The 21482-nt window shown below is 50.4% G+C and overlaps 1 protein-coding gene and 1 pseudogene across 1 annotated transcript; one reads left to right on the forward strand and one right to left on the reverse strand.

Moving 5' to 3' along the window:
• Positions 1 to 8086, reverse strand: part of LOC130885549 (actin, cytoplasmic 2-like) — a 97541-nt pseudogene extending 89455 nt beyond the window's left edge.
• A 10107-nt stretch (positions 8087 to 18193) lies between these two features.
• LOC130885550 (uncharacterized) lies at positions 18194 to 20154 on the forward strand. The gene is made up of 3 exons (XM_057787081.1): positions 18194 to 18199; positions 18786 to 19223; positions 19933 to 20154. The coding sequence occupies exons 1-3, from the start codon at positions 18194 to 18196 to the stop codon at positions 20152 to 20154; spliced, it is 666 nt and encodes a 221-aa protein (XP_057643064.1).
• Positions 20155 to 21482: the final 1328 nt, after the last annotated feature.

Below are 21482 nucleotides of genomic sequence, written 5' to 3' on the forward strand. Positions count from 1 at the left end.
CTTTCTTCAATTGTTGAGCCTTGTATTTGTCGCTGCCACTGTTGTCTGTCGTGTTCCAGATATTTCCTGTTTTTTTCATTCTTTAACTGGCCAAGAAAATGAATCTGCTCAGGAGCCCCAGACTGTATCACTATGAGGGAAAGTGACCGCTGTGTTACCTGACCTGGCCGCTGGACACCCAGCGGGATCCTCAAAGGGCAGAGAGCAGAGCTAGGCATGATCACTGAGTGCTGTGTTACCTGACCTGGCTGCTGGACACCCAGTGGGACCCTCAAAGGGCAGAGGGCAGAGCTAAGTGTGGTCTCTGAGGACTGAGAGGAGAACTCCACTCCACAGCTCCACCTGCTATGCTCATGGCTGATGGCGGTGGCACTGGGCTTCAACAGGTTTCAAGGATGACCCTATTGCCGACTGACGTGAGTTGTACTAGGGTCAGTCCATACGCACGCAGATGCTGATTGGTGAGTTCATTGATGCTCCCATATGTTGAAATAACCTCCATACCTGTGGGTGTGACTTTATTTAAAGAAATAGAGTCTTCATGGGGGTAATTAGTTAGGATGGGGTCGTGATGAATCAGGGTGGGCCAATACTCTGAGTCCTTATGAAAGAAGAGTGACAGTGTCTCTCTCTCTCTCTCTCTCTCTCTCTCTCTCTCTCTCACACACACACACACACACACACAGGAAGTGTGATATTGTGAAGATGGACAGTGAGTCTCTGGAGAGCCACTAGAAGCTGGAGAAGGCAAGGAAGGAAGAAAGGCAGGCAGGCAGGCAGGCAGGCACGGCACAACCGGCTCTTACTTCATTTTCAGGCTCTTAACACAAGAGGACAAGAGAAGAAATTTCTATGGCGTCCTGTGTTGTGTCATGTTGCAGCAGACTCAGCACAATGAAAAGAAAGGCTGGGTGAAGGGACCCTCCCCCCATGTCTGTCTCCCAGCATATAACCACACAGAGAACATTCAAGAAGTCAGTTTTCTGGCCTGACTTAGATTTGCAGGTCTGTGATTATAGCTGAGGCAGAGGCAGGAAGACCACTAGCCGCCGGGCTTGTCTAGGCTACAGAGAGTGCAGCACCACCCTGAGTGATTTAGCAAGACCCTGTAACAAAATCAAAGGTGGAAGAGGGGCTTGGGGTAGAGCTCCGTGGCGGACTGTTCGCCTAGCACGTGGAGGTCCACGTGGAGGTCCTTGGTTCAGTCCAAGGTACCACTCACATGCACACACAAAGCCAGCGTTCTGGAATGAGTCATAGCCTAACAAGGAGTGAGTGAGCTCAGGTTTGGAGAGAGGTGGAGGCAGACTGATGCCCCATGGCTCCCACATAGGCTTTGTCTCATGGAATGTTCTGGAACCTTTGCTGCCTACAGCCTTGACGAGAACTAATAACCAGGCACTGTGCTCAAGCTCCAGAGCCTTATCCTTCCCATCAAGTCCATGATTGATGATGAAGTCATGAGTCCAGAGAGGCCCAACTCCTCCAAACCAGCAGGTTACAATAGGCCAAGAGGAGCCTTGTCTTTGGGGCTCACCCTGTTGCCCTCTTTGTGTCTGAACTGGGGGTTCCATGATGCCCATCTCGAGTGGAGGTGAGTCCTTCAGAGGATTTCATCCAGCATCTTCCACACTTGCTCACACAGTGAGCATGCGATTATGACCATGGGTCTGTCAGCAAAGAATCTACTTCTTTAAGAGAGAGCTTTGTAGTGTTACAGAGCAATAGAAGGGACGACTTATTCTTTTTAATGTATTTTTTTATTATTATTTTGGGTGATGCTGTATTTTGACCACATTCACACCCCTCCAAATCCTACCACTAACTCCTCCCACCTTCTTATTCTCTTTTTAAAAATTATTATTACTTGTATAAATCACATAATTGTAAATAAAACCTGCCGTGTCCTTTTAGTGTTGCTTACGTGCACATTTTTAGGGATGACCACTTGGCATTGGTTAACCAGTTAAGGGTTAACCAGTTATTTCTGGGGAAGGCTGACTTTCCCTCTCTTTGCAGCCATTAATGGCTTATAGCTCTTCATCTAGGGGGAGGTCCTTGTGAGATTTTTATTTTCCACATGTTTAGGTCATGTTTAGGCAGCCATACTGTTGAGTGTTTGAGGTGCAGCTCCCTTGTCCTGTATGGAAGAAGAGTGTCTTGGCAGACGTCCTGGTCCTCTGGCTCTTATGGCGTTTCCACTCCTCCTCCATGAAGAAGGAACACATTGTCAGTCCCTCAGGGAGCTGAAGAAATTCCCAGTGCACTGAGCTGCCTGACAGTCCCCACAGGCACCATGCTGCATTGTTGGGGGAACCCAGTAGGAAAGCGTGTGCAGTTATTAAAGCAACATGAGGATCCTTGTCACTTGGGAATTGTTCTGTATCTTGAGCAGACTGGTGGACACCTGAACAAGAGAAAACTGAATTGAATGCTTCTCTCTCCCTCCCTCTCCTTCCTTTTCCCTGCTCTTGCCCCCTCCCTACTTCCTTCTTTCTCCTCCCTCCCCCTGTACATAGGAGAACAATGCAGACACAACTGTGCATGAGTGAGCAAGCACAGGACGTGAGCCCGCCCTAGCTGTGATGGATTGGCATGCTTTCACAAGTTGCCTTCACTGGGGACACCAGATAAGGAGCCCACTGACATAAAAATCTACAGTCGTGCCAGAATAAAACATTAAAATGAGAAACATTGACTTTGAAAATAGAATATAAACAAGATAAATCTGAGCTCCTTGGGCTTTGCATTGATAAATCTGCAATTTATTTTTCTCTTTGGGATTTTCTTAGGCCCATATTCTCAGTGCATGCCAAATAGACTTGAAAGATACATACATGAGCCCACTGTGTACCAGAAACTCTTCTCTCTCTCTCTCTCTCTCTCTCTCTCTCTCTCTCTCTCTCTCTCTCTCTCTCTCTGTGTGTGTGTGTGTGTGTGTGTGTGTGTGTGTGAGTTGGGTCTAGAATCAGGCTAGGATACCAAGCAGGCAGACTGAGAAGCAGCAATGAGGAAAAAGGCAGAGAGTGGGAATATGCCTTCCACAGTGAGGAAGCACATGGAGTCCCAAGGGCGGGGGACAGGGGGATACAGGCCATAGGGCAGAGAGAATGCTGAGAGAAGTCTTCAAAGGAGCAGCAGAAGCATTTGGGGAAGCCCCCTCAAGCATGCAGAAGGATGGGTCTGTGCTGAGCCCAAAGAACCCCCAGACAGGGATGCGCTTAGACTGCTCCCAGTGCAGCTGCAATTGTAAGAGGGGCAGGGAGGAAAAAGAGAGAGGGAGAGAGAAGCAGTGTCCATGGCTGGCCCTGGCCACAGGAAGGCTGGAGGCCTTAACCTTTCTCACTCTGGAGGGTTAGAAATAAACTCTTGCCAGTGTTCCTGTGAGTTGAGCTAGCCTCTCCTGAAAGCCCAGGGCTGCTGTCTCTGGTGGCAGCAGACACCATATTCTCTACCGATTGGGGTGAACCTCAATGGGTAAAGACTTTATACAACCAGAGACGGGATCTGGCTTACAGGAGCTCCCATGGAAGCAAACCCTGAAGTAGTTTGTGGATGAGGGGATCTAGACCCTGCTAACCATTTGTTCCAAGGGCTGAGTGTGTCCGTTTTACTATTCCTTCACTCAAGAGTTGCCCACGGTCCCTTCAGCCTCTACCCATGATATCAGGTCAGCTTCTTGCTGTGGCCTGGGTGGTAAGGAAGGAACTCATCCAGGGTCTCCATAGCTAGCAAGTGCTGCATTCACAGGAGAACCCAGGTGCCCCAGCAACCAAGTTCAGCTGTGTGCTTTTTATTCTCAGATCATGCTAGGCTAGGCTCTCTGTAGACAGAGCTCTTGAAGAGGGGACATATCCTGAGACACTACGAGTTGACAGCACGCTGGCTTTCTTGACCCCCACTCTACCGTGCCTCCACTGACCCAGCGGTCCCAGCGGGTCCTGCTTATATGACTCTCCCATGCTCCATTGCTCCAAGGAGGAACATAAGCCAGGCATGAGGACACCTGGACTCACTTTATTAAGATGGGAGAGGAGCAGAGTGGAGGAGGGAAGAAAGGCCGTACTGCGGGGTTCTTGGTGAGAGAAGCCTGGGCTCAGCTCCTACCTCTGATGCTGGATTACCCCCTTTTCTCAGTGTTCTTGGGCATGTCAGGGGTATAAATGATGCCGAAGAAGAGAGTGCTTTTAAGGGAAATGGCAGAGGAGGGCAGACGGCGAATTCTCTCTGGTGCCCTTTGGGAGACCACCTAAGAAAGATCTGTGGAAAGACTCAGCAGTTGCTTAAGAGCCCAGAGGTAATCAGATAGATCTTAGCTTCAGAGGGAGGGAGGGAAGGAATGGGTCACAGGTGGAGTTCCTGAGGGAGGAGGGGTTGGGAAGGAAGAAGGTTGCAAAGAAGCTCAGTGTGCCTCAGGCAGGCTGCTGACAGCCCTGCTCACCGGCAGGGAAGATGCCAAGGTTCTGGGAAGATGGAGATCAACCTGGATGCAGCCCAAGAAGGATGAGGTCGCCGTGCTCTGAATTCCTCTTTGATTATTGTAAGATGTGCTTGGGTGATAACGTGTTGTTGAAAGTCAGCAATGGCCAGCAGGGTGGGCACGGAGCCCAGGTGGGTGGGGCAGCAGTCTCCCTCTCCCCAGACTGCCCCATAGCGCCCCTGGACAGTTTGTCCCCTAGGGCTCTGGACCCCATGTGGACTTCAGCTTTCGCTGTCAACAACTTCAGAAGGCCCAGAGCAGAAGACGATTTAAATTAAATATGTCAACCTGCTGTATAGTAACCGTGTATGCTAGCTACCTGGCAGCCCTGGAAGAAGAAGCCGCTTCCTCTTGTCTATATGTTAAACGTCTTACCTTTCCTGGCCGACATGAAGATGGCACTCTGTCAGGCTGTCAAGATGTCTGTCTGTCTGCCTGAAGTAATAGGAAGCCTGTCTCAAGATTCTCCCATCAGTGGTGGTAGCTGGCACCTTCTGGGTGGGTAGACCATATGAGTGCCAGATGAGGGACCTCTGCGTGTATGTAGCATGTTCGGCCTCAGTGTGTGTCCCTGTTCTGTCTGGACTCGCAATTATGCTTCATTTTCCTCGTGACAGAGAACAGGAAGGACATGGAGGCTTGTAGTCATGGGTATGTGGCTTTGGATGTCAGCTCTGTTTTCTGAGTGCTTGGCTCTCACCTGTGGTGGAGTTTCACCCGAGTGAGTATATGACATTGTGGAGATTGCAGGAAGAGACCCTAGTAGACCAATCCTGCCATAAGGACTCAAATTTAAAATAACCATAGTTACCGTAATTTTTCCTGACAGCTGAGGGTGCCATCCTTGTTCCTGTTATCTGTTCTGTCCAGCCAGGCTGGCCTTAGCTGGACCTCTCTACTCTCCTGCAGGCAGAGCCTACCTACCCTGGCCGCACACAAGGAGTTGCCCCAGATATGACCCGCCCCTGTCAAGACCCACCCTGCTTGCTATATGGCACCTATGGTTCTAAGAAGTCTGTGTGGTCAGCTGTGTCCTCTCTGAGGAAAGGGCAGGCCTCCCCCTGAGGACATAAGGCTGTATTTGCCCTCACAGTGCCCAGCTTCCTGTTGTATCCGTACTACAACAAAGCCTGGCAGTAGCTTCTCGCTGGTTGATCCTCCATTCGAGCTCACCGACTATTCCACGGCAGTCAGGTGCCTCCCTTCTCAGTCTTTCCAGAGTGAGGAACGTCCGGCTCTGCACAGCAGAGCTTCGGGGATGAGTGGAGCCTGAGGAAGCGGGCGCCTTTGCTCTCAAGGGTCATTTGACGAGGGGCTGTGAGAAGGCGCTCACAGGTTGTGACTGTGCACCTTCTCCACTTCTTCCCTCACCGCCAGCCAGTTAGGAAGCAGTCTCTTTAGAAGGTGAAGTGGCTGCCATCTTTCCATCCGTTGGCTTCACAGAACACAGGTCTCTGCCACCACCTGCCTCTCTGGCAGTTGTCTTCATGCGTGTAGCGGGCGGAGCAAAACTGTGCAGATTCAGTGTTTCGGTTCCGACATTTTTTTTAAACCCCACTTGGGTAGCAGCATGGAGCTAGGCTCGTTTTAATGATAAGTTGTAGGGCTGGGGAGCTGCGGTATGTGGACTCCATTTTGGTTCTTACTCTTTTTCACTTAAAATACTTGCCCAAACCACAGGGTAACAACCGGAACAGAATGCTGCTTTAATCACCGCAAATCCCATCACTCAACCAAATCAACCGTTTTTAATCTTCCCTAACCTTCCCAGAGCCTGCCTGTGAGCCGGTTCTGTAAACAGCTATAATCACAGCATTTTGTATCGCGGCCCCTTGCTTCTCAGCCTTTGCTCCACGAGGCTGGGAATCCTTTTTAACGGGGCCACTCGCATACCCTCTGGTGAGGCTCCTGCGCTCTGCTTACTGGTCCCCCAAATGTCCTTTAAGTCATCACTCAGAAGAGGTCAAAGTTAGCCAGGGATGTACATCTAGGGTCCGAAAATCTCTCGGTGTTGCTGGACCAAATTATCTGGAATTACCTGGCATTAAAATGAAAATATTTCTTTGCGATAGGTATTGTTCAGCTGGAACCTCCAGCTCACTCCTGTATGGCCGAGAAGCCCCCCTCCCTCTCCAAACCTTGCCCTCTTAGAGAATCTCCAATAAAGAAAAGGTACCAAAAAGCCCAGGTCCACACTCTTGGCAGCTGCGGCAGTTCCTACCCTGAAGTTGCTAGCAGCCCAAGTCCCCACCTAAAGCACCCAGCTTTTGACCACACTTGGGCACAAACCCAGCTTGTTGAGGACACATCTTCACCCCTCGCCTACAGAGTATATAACCTCCCTGCTTTAGTTCGCGTGCGTGACTTCTCTGGGTCCCTATCTCTGGGGCTGGAGAACTAACCCAGGAGTTGCTTTGCTCAAATAAACCTGTTCTTTTATGTTTTTAATTTGGCTTACTGTGTCAGCTGAGAAACCTATTATTGTGTTACAGAAAACCTATTAGGTATAATCACAGTTTCCAAGGCTGGACCTTTTTTTAAAAAAAAAATATTTATTTTACTTATTTTTTTAATTACTTATTTTTTGAGATAATTGCAACATTTTTCCTTCCCATTCCTCCCTCCAACCCCTCTCATATACCCATCTTCTTGCTCTCTTTCAAATTCATGGCCTCCTTTTTCGTTCTTCTTACATGCATACATTTATGTGTGTATACATACATGTTCTAAAACACATCAGTACCACCTGCTCATTCTATCTACCATTACCTGTATGTATGTTTTCAGAGCTGACTATTTGGTATCGGATAACAGATTGATTGCTCTTCCCCGGGGAAGACTATTTCTCTCACTCTGAGCATCCTTAGCTATAGTTCTGCAGGGGCAATGCCCTGTGGGCTCCCCTGGCCCCCATCCCTGTCTGATCTGTCTACTATTGTCTTTATTCAGCTCATGTTTGGGTGACCGTGTTGCTGAGACTTTATGGTGTAGCATCTGATTTTACTAGGTGGCGTGGCCTCCCAGCAAACTCCTGATCCTCTGGCTCTTACCTGATCCCTGAGCCTTAGGTGCAAAGGTTATATTGTAGACGCTTGGGACTGGGTTGTACAACTGCGTGTTGATTAGTTTTGTTTTCTGCCTTGGTTTCCATCTGTTGCAAAGAGAAGCTTCCTTGACAAGGGGTGAGAACTACACTCACCTTTAGGTATAGAACAAATATTTAGAATATAGTTAGGGATTATGCTGGTTTAGTAAAGTGGGGGTTGTAGATTTTTCTCCAAGATTCTGGACTTCACTACCCCTGAGTAGTTAGCTGGGTTTCCAGTACCAAGGTTAGCTCTTGTGTGGGTCTTAAGTCCAAGTAGAGAGCAGGTGGTTACTGCCAAGAAGGGCATGCCACTACTTCACGTCGCTCTTTTGTGTCGAGCTGGTCATTGTGGTGGAGCTTCACATATCACATCCCTCATTTTCTAAGAGGTCTCATACAAGATCTCCCTGGACTGCCATGCCATCTTAACATAAGATCAACTGCCATGCCATTGTAGCGTAAGGAGAGATCACGCCTTTCCGTGGGTGCTTCATCTTACCTTCACCCATCACCGACATTACTCCGTCATCTTTCTGAGTCACATACCTCTGTGCCAGGCACTCAGTGGTGTTTTAAAAATGTATTTTATGTGTATGGATGTTTTGTTTGCATGCATGTGCACCGCATTTGTGTCTAGTACCCATAGAGACCAGAAGAGGGTGAGTTACCCCTGGGACTGTAGTTACAGTGGTTGTGAGCTGCCATGTGGGGGTGGGGAATTGAACCGAGGTCCTCTGGAAGAGCATCCAGTGCTCTTAGCTGCTGAGCCATCTCGCTAGCCCTGGCGCTCAGTGTTTTTATGTGACTGATCCCATTAGCTGCCCCTGGAGTTCAGATTCGGAGGAGGCAGGGTTAGGATGACGATGCAGCTCTTTCGTGGCCAAATCTCCACTTTCAGAGCCTGCTCCGCACCATCTAATCCCCATGAAGGCCACTCAGGGATGAGCGAAACTCAGCACCAACCAGCTCCTCCAGTGAGAGCTGACCTGTGGGCATGGGGTAGACTTAAGCTGCAAGACTTCCCAAGCAACCTTGGCACTAAGGGATCTGTCTATCTGGAAAGCAAGCTCTCCACCCCATCCTGCAGGAGCCCTGGACAGGGCAAAGCGTGCCTGACAGGGATGTAGACATTAGGGGTCAGAGTCAGGAAGTCCCTTGCCTCGGAGTGTGGGTGAGTCATTGGTAGAGCCAGGCTAGGATCTGAGTGCCCTGGTTATGACCAGGCCAGGACCCTCCCTGGGAACTGATTCTAAGAGACACACCTGCAATTGAAGGGGGATTTTGGAATGGCTGCTCTGTCCACAACAAAGGTGGTGAGGTTGGGGATCAGACTGCCCAGTGCAGCGGGAGTGACCACAGCCTGATACGGTAGATAGAGATGGGCAGGGCAAGTAGCAGAGACTTGGGGATCCGAGAAACCAAGCCCAGGGGCTCACCAGCCTCCAGCCTGCTGTCCTGCCCTGTCAGGCTTATTCTTCACAGGGACTTCCCAAGAGGTGAAGGACTTAAAAAAAACCCAGAGAGGGATCTCCAAGAGAAACATAAGGCTCTCCTGACAGAGTGAAGCCTCTGGGGTGGAGGCAGCCTCACCTGCTCTCCACAGGCATTCAGTGAACCTGGGACAGATGGGTGAATGAGACACGTAAGTTCTTGTCTTCGGGACTTCCACTTGGAATGGGCTCAGAAAGCCACTGAGCAGCAACCTGCTTCCTGAGGAAATGCTCTGAGACCCTCAGGGGGTATGAAAGGGGACTGCCCAGAGCCCAGTTCTGAGGGAGTGAGCCTTCTGTGGAATGGAAGAATCCACCAATTACGAATCTGGAAGCCGGGCACTCAGGCAAGTGACAGAGTGAGCGCAAAGGCCCTGAGACAGGACATGGCGCCCTGAGTTCCAGGACCAGCAAGGAGGGCCACTGGAATTGAATCTTATCTTTGGTTCAGCATTGGTGCTGTTGAGAGCACAGACCACTTCTGCCTGGGATGGCCCAGCTTCCCCTCAGGTCTTGCCTCCATGGTCCCTGCAGCTTTCCCCTCTGGCGCCTGCCTTTGCAGCCTGCTTGCATGCTTGGTGAGCTTTTCCGACTGTCTCACTCCGTTAGTCAGTCCCCTCAGACTGAAGGCCTGTTAACACCTCTGATAGCTGTGTCCTCATTAGGAGCAGTTGACAGATCAGAATAGCATTTCTTGGAGCTTACAGAGCGCTAAACCGCATCATGTTTACTTTCTGGTTACTAGGCAGATGGCTAAGGTTTGTAAAAAAGCTACCTGTGGTTACTTAATTGGAGAAGGCTGCTCTTGTCAAGGGCTCGAAGCTGAGCAAAGCACATCAGCTCTGGAGAGATTTAATCACAGGGGCCTGCTCATTTGCTGCTGCTGATGGACGGTCACTGACTGCAAGATTGCACTTGTGCGGACTAGCATCCCAGGGCTGCTGCAAGGGTGCGCTGGTCCTCACATCAACGCTGGAGCCTGGCCCTGCCACCTAGCCACACTTCACACTGCGCAGCAGCTCTGAACCAAAGGGAGGAGGGCACTGCCCACCCCACCCTCCTCTGCCATCGCTATGACCAGCAGACTTGGGGGGGGCATGGCGGGGAGGACAGCCTCAGGATTCAAGGGGATTGAGCTGCCATTTGGGGACTGAATCACTTCACCCAGGTGCCTCCTGGAAGGGCACACTGCTCTTCTGATGCGACCACCCCACCTAGGGGCCCAGCCAATGTGAGGCTCCTGATGAAGCCCCAGGAGTCCTGGACTCACGCCCACATCTTCCACTTTCCAGAGTAGCCTCATGCTCCATCCTTTTTAATTAAATTTGCAATCCTGAGATCATGAGCGATTCACACATCTAAGAAATATTGAGAGCTGGGCTCTACTGGCAGGCGGTTTGCCTAGCATGAGTGAAGCTCTGGGTTCAACCTACCCACAAACTGCCCAAAACCAGGCATGGTGGTGCATTCCGTAAAACCAAGACCCAGGAGGCAGAGGCAGAAAGATCGGAAGTTCAAGATCACCCTCAGCTATTTATGACTTCAGGGTCAGCCTGGAGGTCAGAAAACAACTTAGGGAGTTATTTCTCTCCTTCCTCCACGAGTCCTAGCACTCAACCCCAGTCCTCAGGTCTGGCAGCAAGCACTTTACCCTCTGAGCCGTCTTGGCAGCCTGCTAACCAGGATATTGACATTAATACAGTCAACAGTGTTATTTCCATCACCATAAGAAAACAGATGTGTCCCTGCCATGTTGTCTTCCATAGCAGTGTCCGCTCCCTTGTGTCTGTACCCCCAGCAGCCTGCAGGTTTAGCAGCTCAACTGTTCCTTTCTGAAATTCTGTATTTCTAGAGTGTTATAAAAATGGAATCGCATGGTGACATTTTGGATTAGCTTGTTTTCTACAGCATAATCTCTGGCTGTGTATTGAGGGTGTGCATTTGTGGATAATTCATTCCTTTTATGGTTGAACAGTGTACTCCGTAGACACGGCTATATCACAATCTATTTAACCTTTCACCCATGGACATAATTCATGTCTAGATTATGTCTTGTTTTGTGTTACTGTGGATAAGTCTGACATAAAACATTTCTGTAGCTTTTGGTGTGAATGTTTTCATTCCTCAAGGAATTTATATCTATATCTTTATGTATCTATATATAGACATATAGATATGTTTAGGAATACAGTTGCTGGGTTCCATGGGAGTTGTATATTTTGTTAAGGATCCTCCATCCCAGACTGGCTGTCCCATTTTGTAGTCTCATTAATAGGGTTGGAGTGATCCTATAGATTTGTCTATCATTTGCGACCGCCATTTTTTTAGATAGCCATTCTGACATAGTGTGTTGTGTCTCAGTGGTTTTGATTTATATTTTCCTGACGATTGGTCATGCTGAACACTTTCTCAAGTGCTTACAGGTCACTGTAGGTCCTCTGGTCATTTGTCCACTCTCTAATCTGGACACGGGATGCTTTGCTGGTCAATCTGTCAGTCTATTCTACAGCCCTATGGTCACTCTTACGTATGCGCTCTGCAAGACTTTTGCTTGTGTTTTCCTCTTCTTTCACCTTTTTGGTGGTGTTTTTAATCCTTTCCGCGGGATATTTTTCACAGCAGCTTTTCTTAGCTGGGGTTTAGCTTGCTAGCTCTTTCCACGAACGCTCACCCTGCTCTAGTGACTAGTGATTTTTTTCCTGGGTCTTCTTTAAGCCCGGAAAGCTTTTAGGGAGTTATTTCTTACACTGAGTTTCATTTTGATTTTCATATGTACTGTTTTCTCTTTCATACACTCACAGTTCACCATTGTCTGTAAGACTGTCTCCTAGCCTGTAGACTCACTTTCACACGTCAGTCAAAACTCGGTTGTACATATCTGTGTGAATCTACTTCTGGTTTCTCTCTGCTAGTCCCACATGGTCCTGACCTCTGTGACGACTGTGAGTCTCCAGGCCAGAGCCACTCTCTCATTTTCCTCATGGCTCAGAAACCCCTCTTGTTCCTTTGCCTTCCATGCAAACCTTGGAGAACTTCTTAGCCAACTCTCCCTGTGTAAGCAGAACATTCTGGCATTTTCCATGACGGTAAACAAGGGTCACTGTACTCATTTTACTGTTTTGTAATATTATGTGAAGATAGCTTCATTTGTCCAACCTGTCTTCCACGGTTGGATGCTAGGGGGTTTTAAATAATTTTTACTCCCCCACCCCGTTATTGACAACATCCCTGTCTGAAAGCCAGGACTCTGAAAACTTTCAACCATTTCCTAAGGAGCGCCATTGATGAACTGTCCTGGTTTTTCCACTTCCTGAGCCCTGACAGAGACGTGGCTTCCTGGCCAGAGCTGTGGCCACTCCTCCCAGAGAGTGTGGTGGCCATGAGCAGACCAGTCTCCACACTGTCCTGCGGGGCACAGCTCCTGTCCTTTTTCTAACCCTTGATGCAGAGCAGATGGGAAATGGGTTCAATGCCTCCTCTTTCTGGAGGATTCCCGTCCCTCCGCTGCCACCCTTGCCCTCTGGGGACTGCTTGTCCTTTCTGGCCCCGAGGGACGCAGGGCCTGTGTAGCTCCCTCTGCAGTGTCACCGCAAAGGCTTCTCCCCGCCCTGAGGGCCTGCGACTACTTTAAGAAAATCTTTCCAGGGCTTCAAAGAGTAATAGGATCGCTTTCTGGAATGCTTGTTAAAATTCTTGAATATGTTTAAGGGATTTACATTGTTCAAAGAAAGCATGCTTTCTGTTTGATGTCGACAAAAGATGGTTTCCCCCTTTCCTGTGAATTTAAATAATTTGCCTGATTTTTAGAGGAAAGACCACAAGACTCTCCCGCCGTGGTCTAGATGTGGTATTTGTTAGAAGTCTCCATGACTAACTGTGTGTGAGTGTGTGTGTGTAAATGATTCAGAAATACATCCCCAAACAAAGAGCCATCTGTAAACTGTCAGCTGGGAAAAAAACGGCGCCAACCTTGCACAAGATTTCATTTCTTCGAAACAATCGCACACAAAGAAATAGAAATATCTATTCTATTCTATAATCACTAATGATGACCCAAGGGGGACCTTCCGGAGTAAATGGAGACCAGTCTCCCTCTTGTGGACAACTAGGAAAGCACCGAGGTTTTGTAACGAAGCGTGACTTCTGAGGGAACCATGGTGTGTGGTCACTCCCGTCAGGCACATGTCTGGCTGATTCTTTAAACCACAGGGTCCCTGGCATGGGGCTCTGAGATGGTGAAGAACGGGAGAGGCCAGAGCATGGAGAGAGGGGAATGTGAAATGGCTCCACTCCTGATGGACTCAGGCGATCATTCATTCTATCCAAACAGGCTCTGTGAAATGTCATGAGCTGCTTCTGGGGAAACATGGGACTGGGACTAGGGAAAGGGGGAGAAACTCAAAGGGTTTGGGAGATATTTTGCTCCCAACATAGGCTGCTGTGCCTGGACCTCTTCCATCCTGGGGACCAATGCTTGTGCATTTGTCCCTCAGAGGTGCTCTGTGGTGTGTACTGTAGACCCAGCCTTCAGAGTCACTCTCTTCTCAGACTCTGCCTGCATCCAGCGCTGTGGGACCATGTGTTCCTGGAAACCAGGATGGCAGCCAACCAGGATGGTGGGAGTTTCAAACGTCCATCATTGCTGTGTCCTTCCCATCCAGAAGATGAAGTGTTTCTAGGCAGAGAGTAGGGGTCCTGTCAAACAGAAGCTGGGAGTGCAGGCACTGGGGTCAGAGGGACCTGGCCCAGGCTCAGCTGTCCTGGAGTACCACTTCTCCAGAGCCCAGTCTCTAGCCCTGGGATTCAGGATGCTCATGTGAAGACACATTCTAAGTGAATCATTGGCATGAGCCCTTGCAGTGGGCCTGGGTCGACCGTTCCAAAACCCTGCATAACTCTTTTCCTTGGGCTGTTCACAGGGATAAACTGCCACAAACTCAGAAAACTGATAAACAGAATTTCATAAAATATTAAACTTTTGTTTCCCAGAATGTAAAAGGCACAGCTAAGAAGAAAATATTCACAATGCAAATTTTTGACCAAGGACTCGTATCCAGCAGATATAAAGTGTTTACAACAGGAACAAATAGACAAAATGAGGCTAAGGCGGCAACATAAGCCCACGTCAGCCCGTGCTTACTGTGGCTAGAAATCCTAAATAGAACCTACAAGCTGGTATGTGCGAGCCCAAAAAGGAGAGCGAATGCCGATGGGAAAAAAAGAAAAACTGAACAGACGTGCTCCCTCCTCCCTCCTTCCCTCCTCCTCTTCCTCTTTTCCTTCCTCTCCCTCACACCTTCCCCCTCTTCTGTTTTTCTTCCTTCCCCCCTTCTCATAGAAGCAGCAGAGGCAGAAGGCTATTCCACAAGAAATGTTCCCTTTTATCAGTCAAAGGAATGTGATCGAGAAGCCCTTCTGGGAAAAAGATGTAAGGAATATCCAGGGATATAGAGAGCCAAAAAGTGAGTCCCTAATTCTGTGAAATCACACAATAGGCAACCTGGTCCCTGCACTCTGCACACATCACACAGATCCAAGGCAGCAGAGTGAAGCTCTGAGAATCAGACTGAAATGTAAACCTTGTGCACATCTCTTTAACACACTTGCTAAATATAGTGCATGCTTGGGAGAGCCCCAAATCAGTACAGCAACTGCCCCTGGAACCGCTCTCCACACAGCAAAGCTGAACCTGAGCTTGAACCAAGCAAACCAATGACCTGCTAGAACATAACACCAATGTTCCTCAGACTGGGTCTGTGGGCAGAACCCAAAATCTTCACTCAGTGACACTGTCCCGTCTCTAGGATAACCCAAATCTACCCAGCATACAGAGAGCCAGGAAATCACGGCCGGTTCTCAGGGGCAAAGAATACATTTAAATCCCAAGGTGAGTCAGGGCTGCCAAAGACTTCCAAGAGGCTGTGGTGAGAGCATTCTCCCTCGGACCCCGAGAAATATACTAAGAGAAAGAAGCTATTTTTCCACAGAGAACTTTCAAATACTTCCAAAAAGAGCAAACAGAAATATTAGGATTGAAAAATATAAAGCAGGAACTTAAAATGTCACCTGCATGATCCCATGGGAGAAGACAACGGCGAGGGAAAAGGGTGCATATGAGGTGGGTCAGAAAAGAAGAAATCTGAAGAACAGGGAGAAAGGATGAGCCTCTTCCAGGCAGCTCAGCTTTCCTGTCTCTTAGCAGTCCCTACCGCTTAAACAAGCTTGGGGAAGGAGGGGTATATTTTATCTGGTCAGTTTCAGGGACTTCCTGAAGCTAGTGAGTTGTTTAGTCCCGAGTTTAAATGCACTTCCTGGGAGGATGGATGTTCCAGCTCGCCTCTGAACACCCTGTTGTTTCGTTTTCCTTCCTGAGTCGTTGTAACAGCTTCACTTCAAAATGGGAGGTTTTAGCCTCAGAGGAAACTGCCACTCAATAGAAGGAAAGGAGCATGAGACGAAGTGGGGGAGATTATACAAGTACATCACAGAGTTCTGAGAGCTACAGAAATGTATCTCGACTGTGGTGGCATCCTCCTAGGTGTGGACCTGTGTATGCACTGACCACATTTGCTCTTTGAACAACCTGATTGAATGCACTTTAGTCGGAGCAAGTTCTGGGGATAAACAAATGATCTGAAGACGCCACAGTCGGGATAGGACAGGAAGGGAGTTCCCAGACAGGAAAGGAGTTCACCACCCACGGCTGGAGAGAACTTCAAAGCCTTCTTCCCCATGTCTGTGTTCAGCCCCCGACACAGCAGAGATGCCCTTCCAATTCGAACCTCGCAGAAAGTATCAGGAGCACACGAGAGAGTGGCCCAGAGTGGCTGCAGACCCACGGGAAGGGGTCAGCAATGCTGGTCCCTTCCCCCTGAGCAGGATGGCAGCTTTGTGACAGGAAATAAATCCTATATAGTCAGGCCTGGGACCTGCTCCCTCTGCAGGTGACTTGGGAAGAGCCACAGTGGGTGCCTCAGCCAAAGCCCGAGGGGACTGAGAGCTTGGAGCATCAGGTCAGTGGAAATCCACACAGCACTGGCCAGCTCACCCTGTGTCCTGCAGTTGGTAGACAGGACTACAGAGGCCTTTCCCTTCTTCCTCCCCAGGGCTGTCACCCTGCAGTTTCTGGGCACAGGTCTCTGGTGAGTCACTGGCCCCAGAGGAAAGAGTGGATCTGACTTCAGTTGTTTTATTTCTTGGTTTCCCTGGTCTCTTGGGGCCTTGTGAATTAAGCTAAATGAGGAAGCTGGTGAGGAGCGCAGGTGCTGGGTGTAGGGGAGATGTCTCCATGGCAACAGAGCCACCTGGCTTCCTGGCCTGGCATCAGGCCTTGTGACTTCACAGTGGAATCTTCTCTCAGGTTGTTTGGTGAAGAGGCTGTGGGAGGGGGCTTTGACCTCCCCAGCTCTAGTCTGAGGATTAGGCTTCTTTGTGTCCGTGTTCAGGGCCGCAGCCAACTCCAGTAGACGTGAGTGCCGAGCACTCGTGACTGTGAGCAGCCTAGCACTGGGCCATTCGCTGCTGAAGCTCTCTGGGGACTTGGAGGAGTCACACCTGGGCTCCTTCAGTCCTGGCCTAGCAGATGAAGAGGAGCCAGGGCCCCAGGAGGAAAGACAAAAGTGTGGATCTTTGCCACCCAGAACAGTCTGACCCGGTCAGCACCCTCTCAATGGCAGGAAGGGTAAGATGTAGGGGGAGTCGCAATAGGGGGCTTCCATAGGAAGTATGGTAGGGCCCCCCAACCCAGCGGTGAGCCATTTGGCCTACTGACACATTGGGTTCCTACGGTTGGCTCCCACACAGTGTCGGAGGCCTGGAGTCCGCAGAATTAGGTCCTTCTTGGGGCTCCAAGGGAGAAGCTGTCCTGTGCCTTTCTTCTGGCTTCTGGTAATGGCTGGTGACTTGGTGTTCCTTAGCTATGGCGCTGTCACTCCAGTTTCTGCCACATGAGATCATCCTATGGCATGCTCCCTCAGTGTCTGTGTTCAGGGTTCCCAGCCATAGATTTCAGGCATGCCTTAACCCAGTCAAACTCATCTCGACTTGATTACATAAATAATACAAATAAAGGCGTGGTCACAGTGCCAGGGGTTAGGACTGGGATGTAGCTTATAGGGACCATGTACAAGGCTCATGTACAGTGAAGAGCAGATGGGGCTCCCCCCCCCCCCCCCGTACAGCACTCAGCCTGTTCCCCCAGGACAGTGCAAGAAGAGGCAAGTCCAGATTAGGGGTACAATGAAGAATGTCAAATGTGCACTCTGGTCTCTCGTCTCCATGACCAACACTTTCCAAGGAGGTAAGTGACATTCAGGGAGCTAGGGACCTGCTCTAGTTGTGCCTGTGACAGAGGAAGGGGAGGTAAGAGTTGCAACCCCTAGAGGAGTCAGGAAAGCACGGGGGGGGGGAGTTCATAATAGATTTTCCCACAAAGCCCAGAGTCTGTAAGTTGGAGCGGCTTGAGGCCTCTGGAAATGGTCCCAGTGGGCAGTGTTGGAAGGAGGCTCCAGGTCCCTGTTCTCCCCTGGACAAGAAAGAATCCCCTATCAACCCCAAGTCAGCAAGAACCTAGATCCTAGGCAAGCCCTTTTGACATTCTCTTTCTCTTATTCTCTCATTCTTTCTCTCTCCTTCCTCTCCCCTCTTTCTCATGTGATGCATGTTTTGCCTGCGTGGGTGTCTCTGCACCACTTGCATGCCCATGTGGGGATTGTGGAGGTCAGAAGAGGGCATTGGATTCTGTCAGACCAGAAATGAGCTCCAGGTGGTTGTGAGCCACCAAGGCCGTGCTAGGACTCTGGAAGAACAGCCGTGCTCTTGACCTCTGAGCCATCTCTCTAGCCCCCATGTCCTTCCATACTGCCCATCCTTCCTTCTTCTACTTTTGTTATCCACCACACACCAGGGCTTTTCTGGATCCCGTGGAGTCAGAGGCCAGCTAAACAGATGGGCCTTGCCTCAATGAGATGTATGATTTAACGGGATTCAACATAGCCAACAAACAAACAAACAAACAAAAACAAAATAAAAAAAAAAACTAGGGCAGGCAAGTGCTTCAGGGCAGGGTGGGTACATCAGAGGAGCAGTGTCCTCAGTGGGGAGAGGTGTCACTCAACTTGGTGATGTGACTGAACCATGGAGGTAAGGGAAGCAGCCCTAACCGGGCACCATATGCAACCATCACCCAGGGAAAAGATTGTTCAGGTGAGCACACTGGTGTGTGCTCAGGACCTGCCCAGCAAAGGCCAAACGAAGGCCTGTGTGGACCCAATCGAGCTAAGGGGTCTGAGACCAGGAGGGTAGGATAAGGAACTAGTCCTTGTTTTGTTTTGTTTTCTTGGGAAAGTGTCTGTTGAGTGTCAGGGGAGTGACCACCTCAGGTGCAGAATAGAAGAAAAAGCATTTCTGTGAGAGAGAAGTGGTAACAGCTGGGAAGACTCCTCTGAGGTGAGGGCCCCATGTGCTCAGGCAGGGTCAAGCGCAGTGTGACTGAGGGCCTGGGGGATGGTGGGGGTGTGAGGAGCAGGGTACACTGAGCAGAGTCAGTAGGGTGAGAAGTGAGGTGAGGTCGCAGAGCGCAGGGTTTTCGGAGGGCACCGTTAGGAGCACTACTGGACTTTCCTGGAAGGGAACCCTGATCGGTCGTGGGCCCTATAAGCCCCTCAGATGAAGACAGGACTAGGGACAAGGCAGGCAGCAGTGACCAATGGATACCCTCTCTTCCCAGACAACTCAGAAGAGCCATGAGGCTGAGTCCAGTGCCCTGATCTCTCTGAGTCTCTTACCGGGGGTGGACCCAGGACACCTGTCCCAGCAACCGCAAATCACCAGTTCACAGGACCGGGAGCCTCTTGGGTCTTGCAGCCTCTCGGAGGTGGGCCCAGAGTTCCTGCCTTTCTTTCACACTCATGAGCAGCCCCTGGACGTGGAGGAACTGGCCCAGCAGTGTGAAGTTTGCGCTGGACACAAAGATGGCTGGAGCCCCAGAGAGGGTCTGTTCCTCGGGGAGTCGGCGCCACCCAGTGGCTTCTTCCCGTACTACCGCTCTCCAGAAGAGCATCTCCCCAGCACCACCCCTCAAGGCTGTTGGTGTTTGGGCACCAGAGACCTCTTTCCCACAGCACAGGATGGCTGCTGCAAGGTGACAGTCAGGGATGGATGCCCTGTGATGAGTGTGAAGAGGCTGTAGAAGGGCAGGCATCACCAAACCTCTGGAATGCTCTATACATCTGTTCCTGGCCCATACCCCAGTGAGCCCTTGGCCAGGTCCCTAATGACACATTAGTATGGGCACAGAGGCTAGGAGGGGCTGCCCAACTATACTTCAGCTCCTCCCTTGCAGGGAAGTGACTCTGGAGATATTGAATTACATACGATAATTCAAAGAGAGGCCTGAAACCAGGGCTGAGCCCATAGAAACGCCTAGTTCTTGAAATTGGTTAGACACCCAGATACTGGATGTGTGCTGTCTCACTCAGTCCTAATGACACCATGCCAATGGCTGTTTATGAGCGGGACAGTATCTCTTCAAAAATCAAAGGAACACGACCTCAGTCACCCGGGTAGCAGGTGCCAAGCCTTTCTGGTCCAGATCTGTATCCTCTAATCTCATGGGCAGCCCTACTGGAAACCACAGCTTGTCATGGGATCTAGGACTGCAAAGGAAGCGGGGTAGATAGTGAGTTCAAAGGTCAGTGTCAAACTTTCCCATGGGGATCCCTCAATGGGTAAACAACATCACCAAGGGTTCTCCACTCTGCAGAACTGGCCTGGGCCCTACCACCCTCCACGATTGCCCTGTAGAGTTATAGGGCCAGGGTCCATCTTGGCTTCTGGGCCTGAATCTGGCTGACCCCTTGCTCTTCCTCATCCAGTCTGCCTTGGCAGGGCCAGACCTCCTCTCTGGGTTTTTACCCTTACCAGCCTGCTGCCACTTCCTGGGAGGGTTCGTGTGTGACGGCAACCAGGATCTGCCTCTCTCCAGAGACCAAGCTCTCGGTGATTCAGGATTTGTACCATATTACAGAAGCCCTGAAGAAAACCTTTGCACCAGCCTGGAGCCTCCTTCCCCAGTGCTAGGGGGCTCGAGGGAGTGACCCCAACCTGGGGCTGCCAGCCTGTGGAGGTGCCGTGGTGAAAGCAGCAGGGACTTCTGGGAATGAACCTGCCAGTCGGTGAGGGACAAAGAGAACTGGAGAGGAGGACCCCACAGATCGGTCCATTTGCCCTGGGACCAGAGCTGGCCTGGTGCCCAGCCCTCAGACCTTTACTATTCTGCTCCTGAGGTGGGAAGAGGTTTTCTACTATGAGCGAGGGGAGAGTCCTCTCTTTTTGTCACAGAGGCCCACAGGAAGAACCCACCCTTCTCCGCACATACCTTTTTGGTGCCCGATGACCTGATCTTCCACTCTGGTGTCTCCCTCCATGGGTCTGGGCTTGCCTTTCTCATTGCAGCAGAAGGGAGAGGCCTGTGCCACCCAGTGCCACCTGGGGCTGCCCCCAGAAATCAATCATCCTACCCCATCTCTCCTACTTCATTCTCCTAGGTGAGAAATCTGCCTGATGAGGTGTTGGGGTGGGCATCACCAAAGTGTCTGCAGAGGGCTTCCTCCTGAGTCCCCCATTCGAACCCCATCTTTCCTTCTGTAGCTTGTCGCAAGCCTGGACACAGGGAGCAGGGGCCTCCTGGACAACCTGGAGGTACACACTCCCAAAGCTGGCTTTGTAAATAAATCCTGTTGGCATGGGTGCCTTACTACCTCAGTGTGGTGCTTCAGAACAAGGCTGCTAACCTCCCTCCACTGAGCACTCATTATGAGCTAACCCTTGCTGGATCCTCAGAGGTAATCCCATTCTGCAGGTGAAGACACGGGCTCAGTGGGGCAGCAGACAGGCTTCTGGTTCTGAGAACTGACTTTAGCAGAGGGCCATGGCTGGGGCTGCAGGGATGGAGGGATTGCTGCGAGGAGCCAAGCTGGAACCTGACTGCACAGCCAGGAGATCCAGCAAAGCTCTAACACTACCCACTCACTCTCCGCCTGCCCATTCCCACCCTAAGGACCCACTCACTCTCCACCTGCCCGTTCCCACCCTAAGGACCCACTCACTGTCCGCCTGCCCATTCCCACCCTAAAGACCCACTCACTGTCCGCCTGCCCGTTCCCACCCTAAGGACTCCTAGAGAGAGAACTCTGCTATACCCGGAGCTCCTGTACTCCCTTCCATACTGGGTCTTGAGGGCTGAGGACTGCCCGACTCCCCTCCGATTTTTTTCCTCAGCTGATGAACACAAGGAGGCTCGTATTAATGGTGAGCAGAGGACATTTGTCCACTGTGTGAAGACAATAAATGGGTCACATATTGCTGTGACTGGTTTCATAGCTGAGTGGCCAAGAGTTAGGCAGGAGGTATAGGCAGGAGTTCT

Source organism: Chionomys nivalis, chromosome 13 (genome assembly GCF_950005125.1).
Source record: "Chionomys nivalis chromosome 13, mChiNiv1.1, whole genome shotgun sequence".
Taxonomy (NCBI): Eukaryota; Metazoa; Chordata; class Mammalia; order Rodentia; family Cricetidae; genus Chionomys; species Chionomys nivalis.

Coding starts and splice junctions, on each gene's coding strand:
- LOC130885550 (XM_057787081.1), top strand. Junction 19,224..19,932: donor CAGTCAGGGATGGATGCCCT/GTGATGAGTGTG, acceptor TTCCTCATCCAG/TCTGCCTTGGCAGGGCCAGA.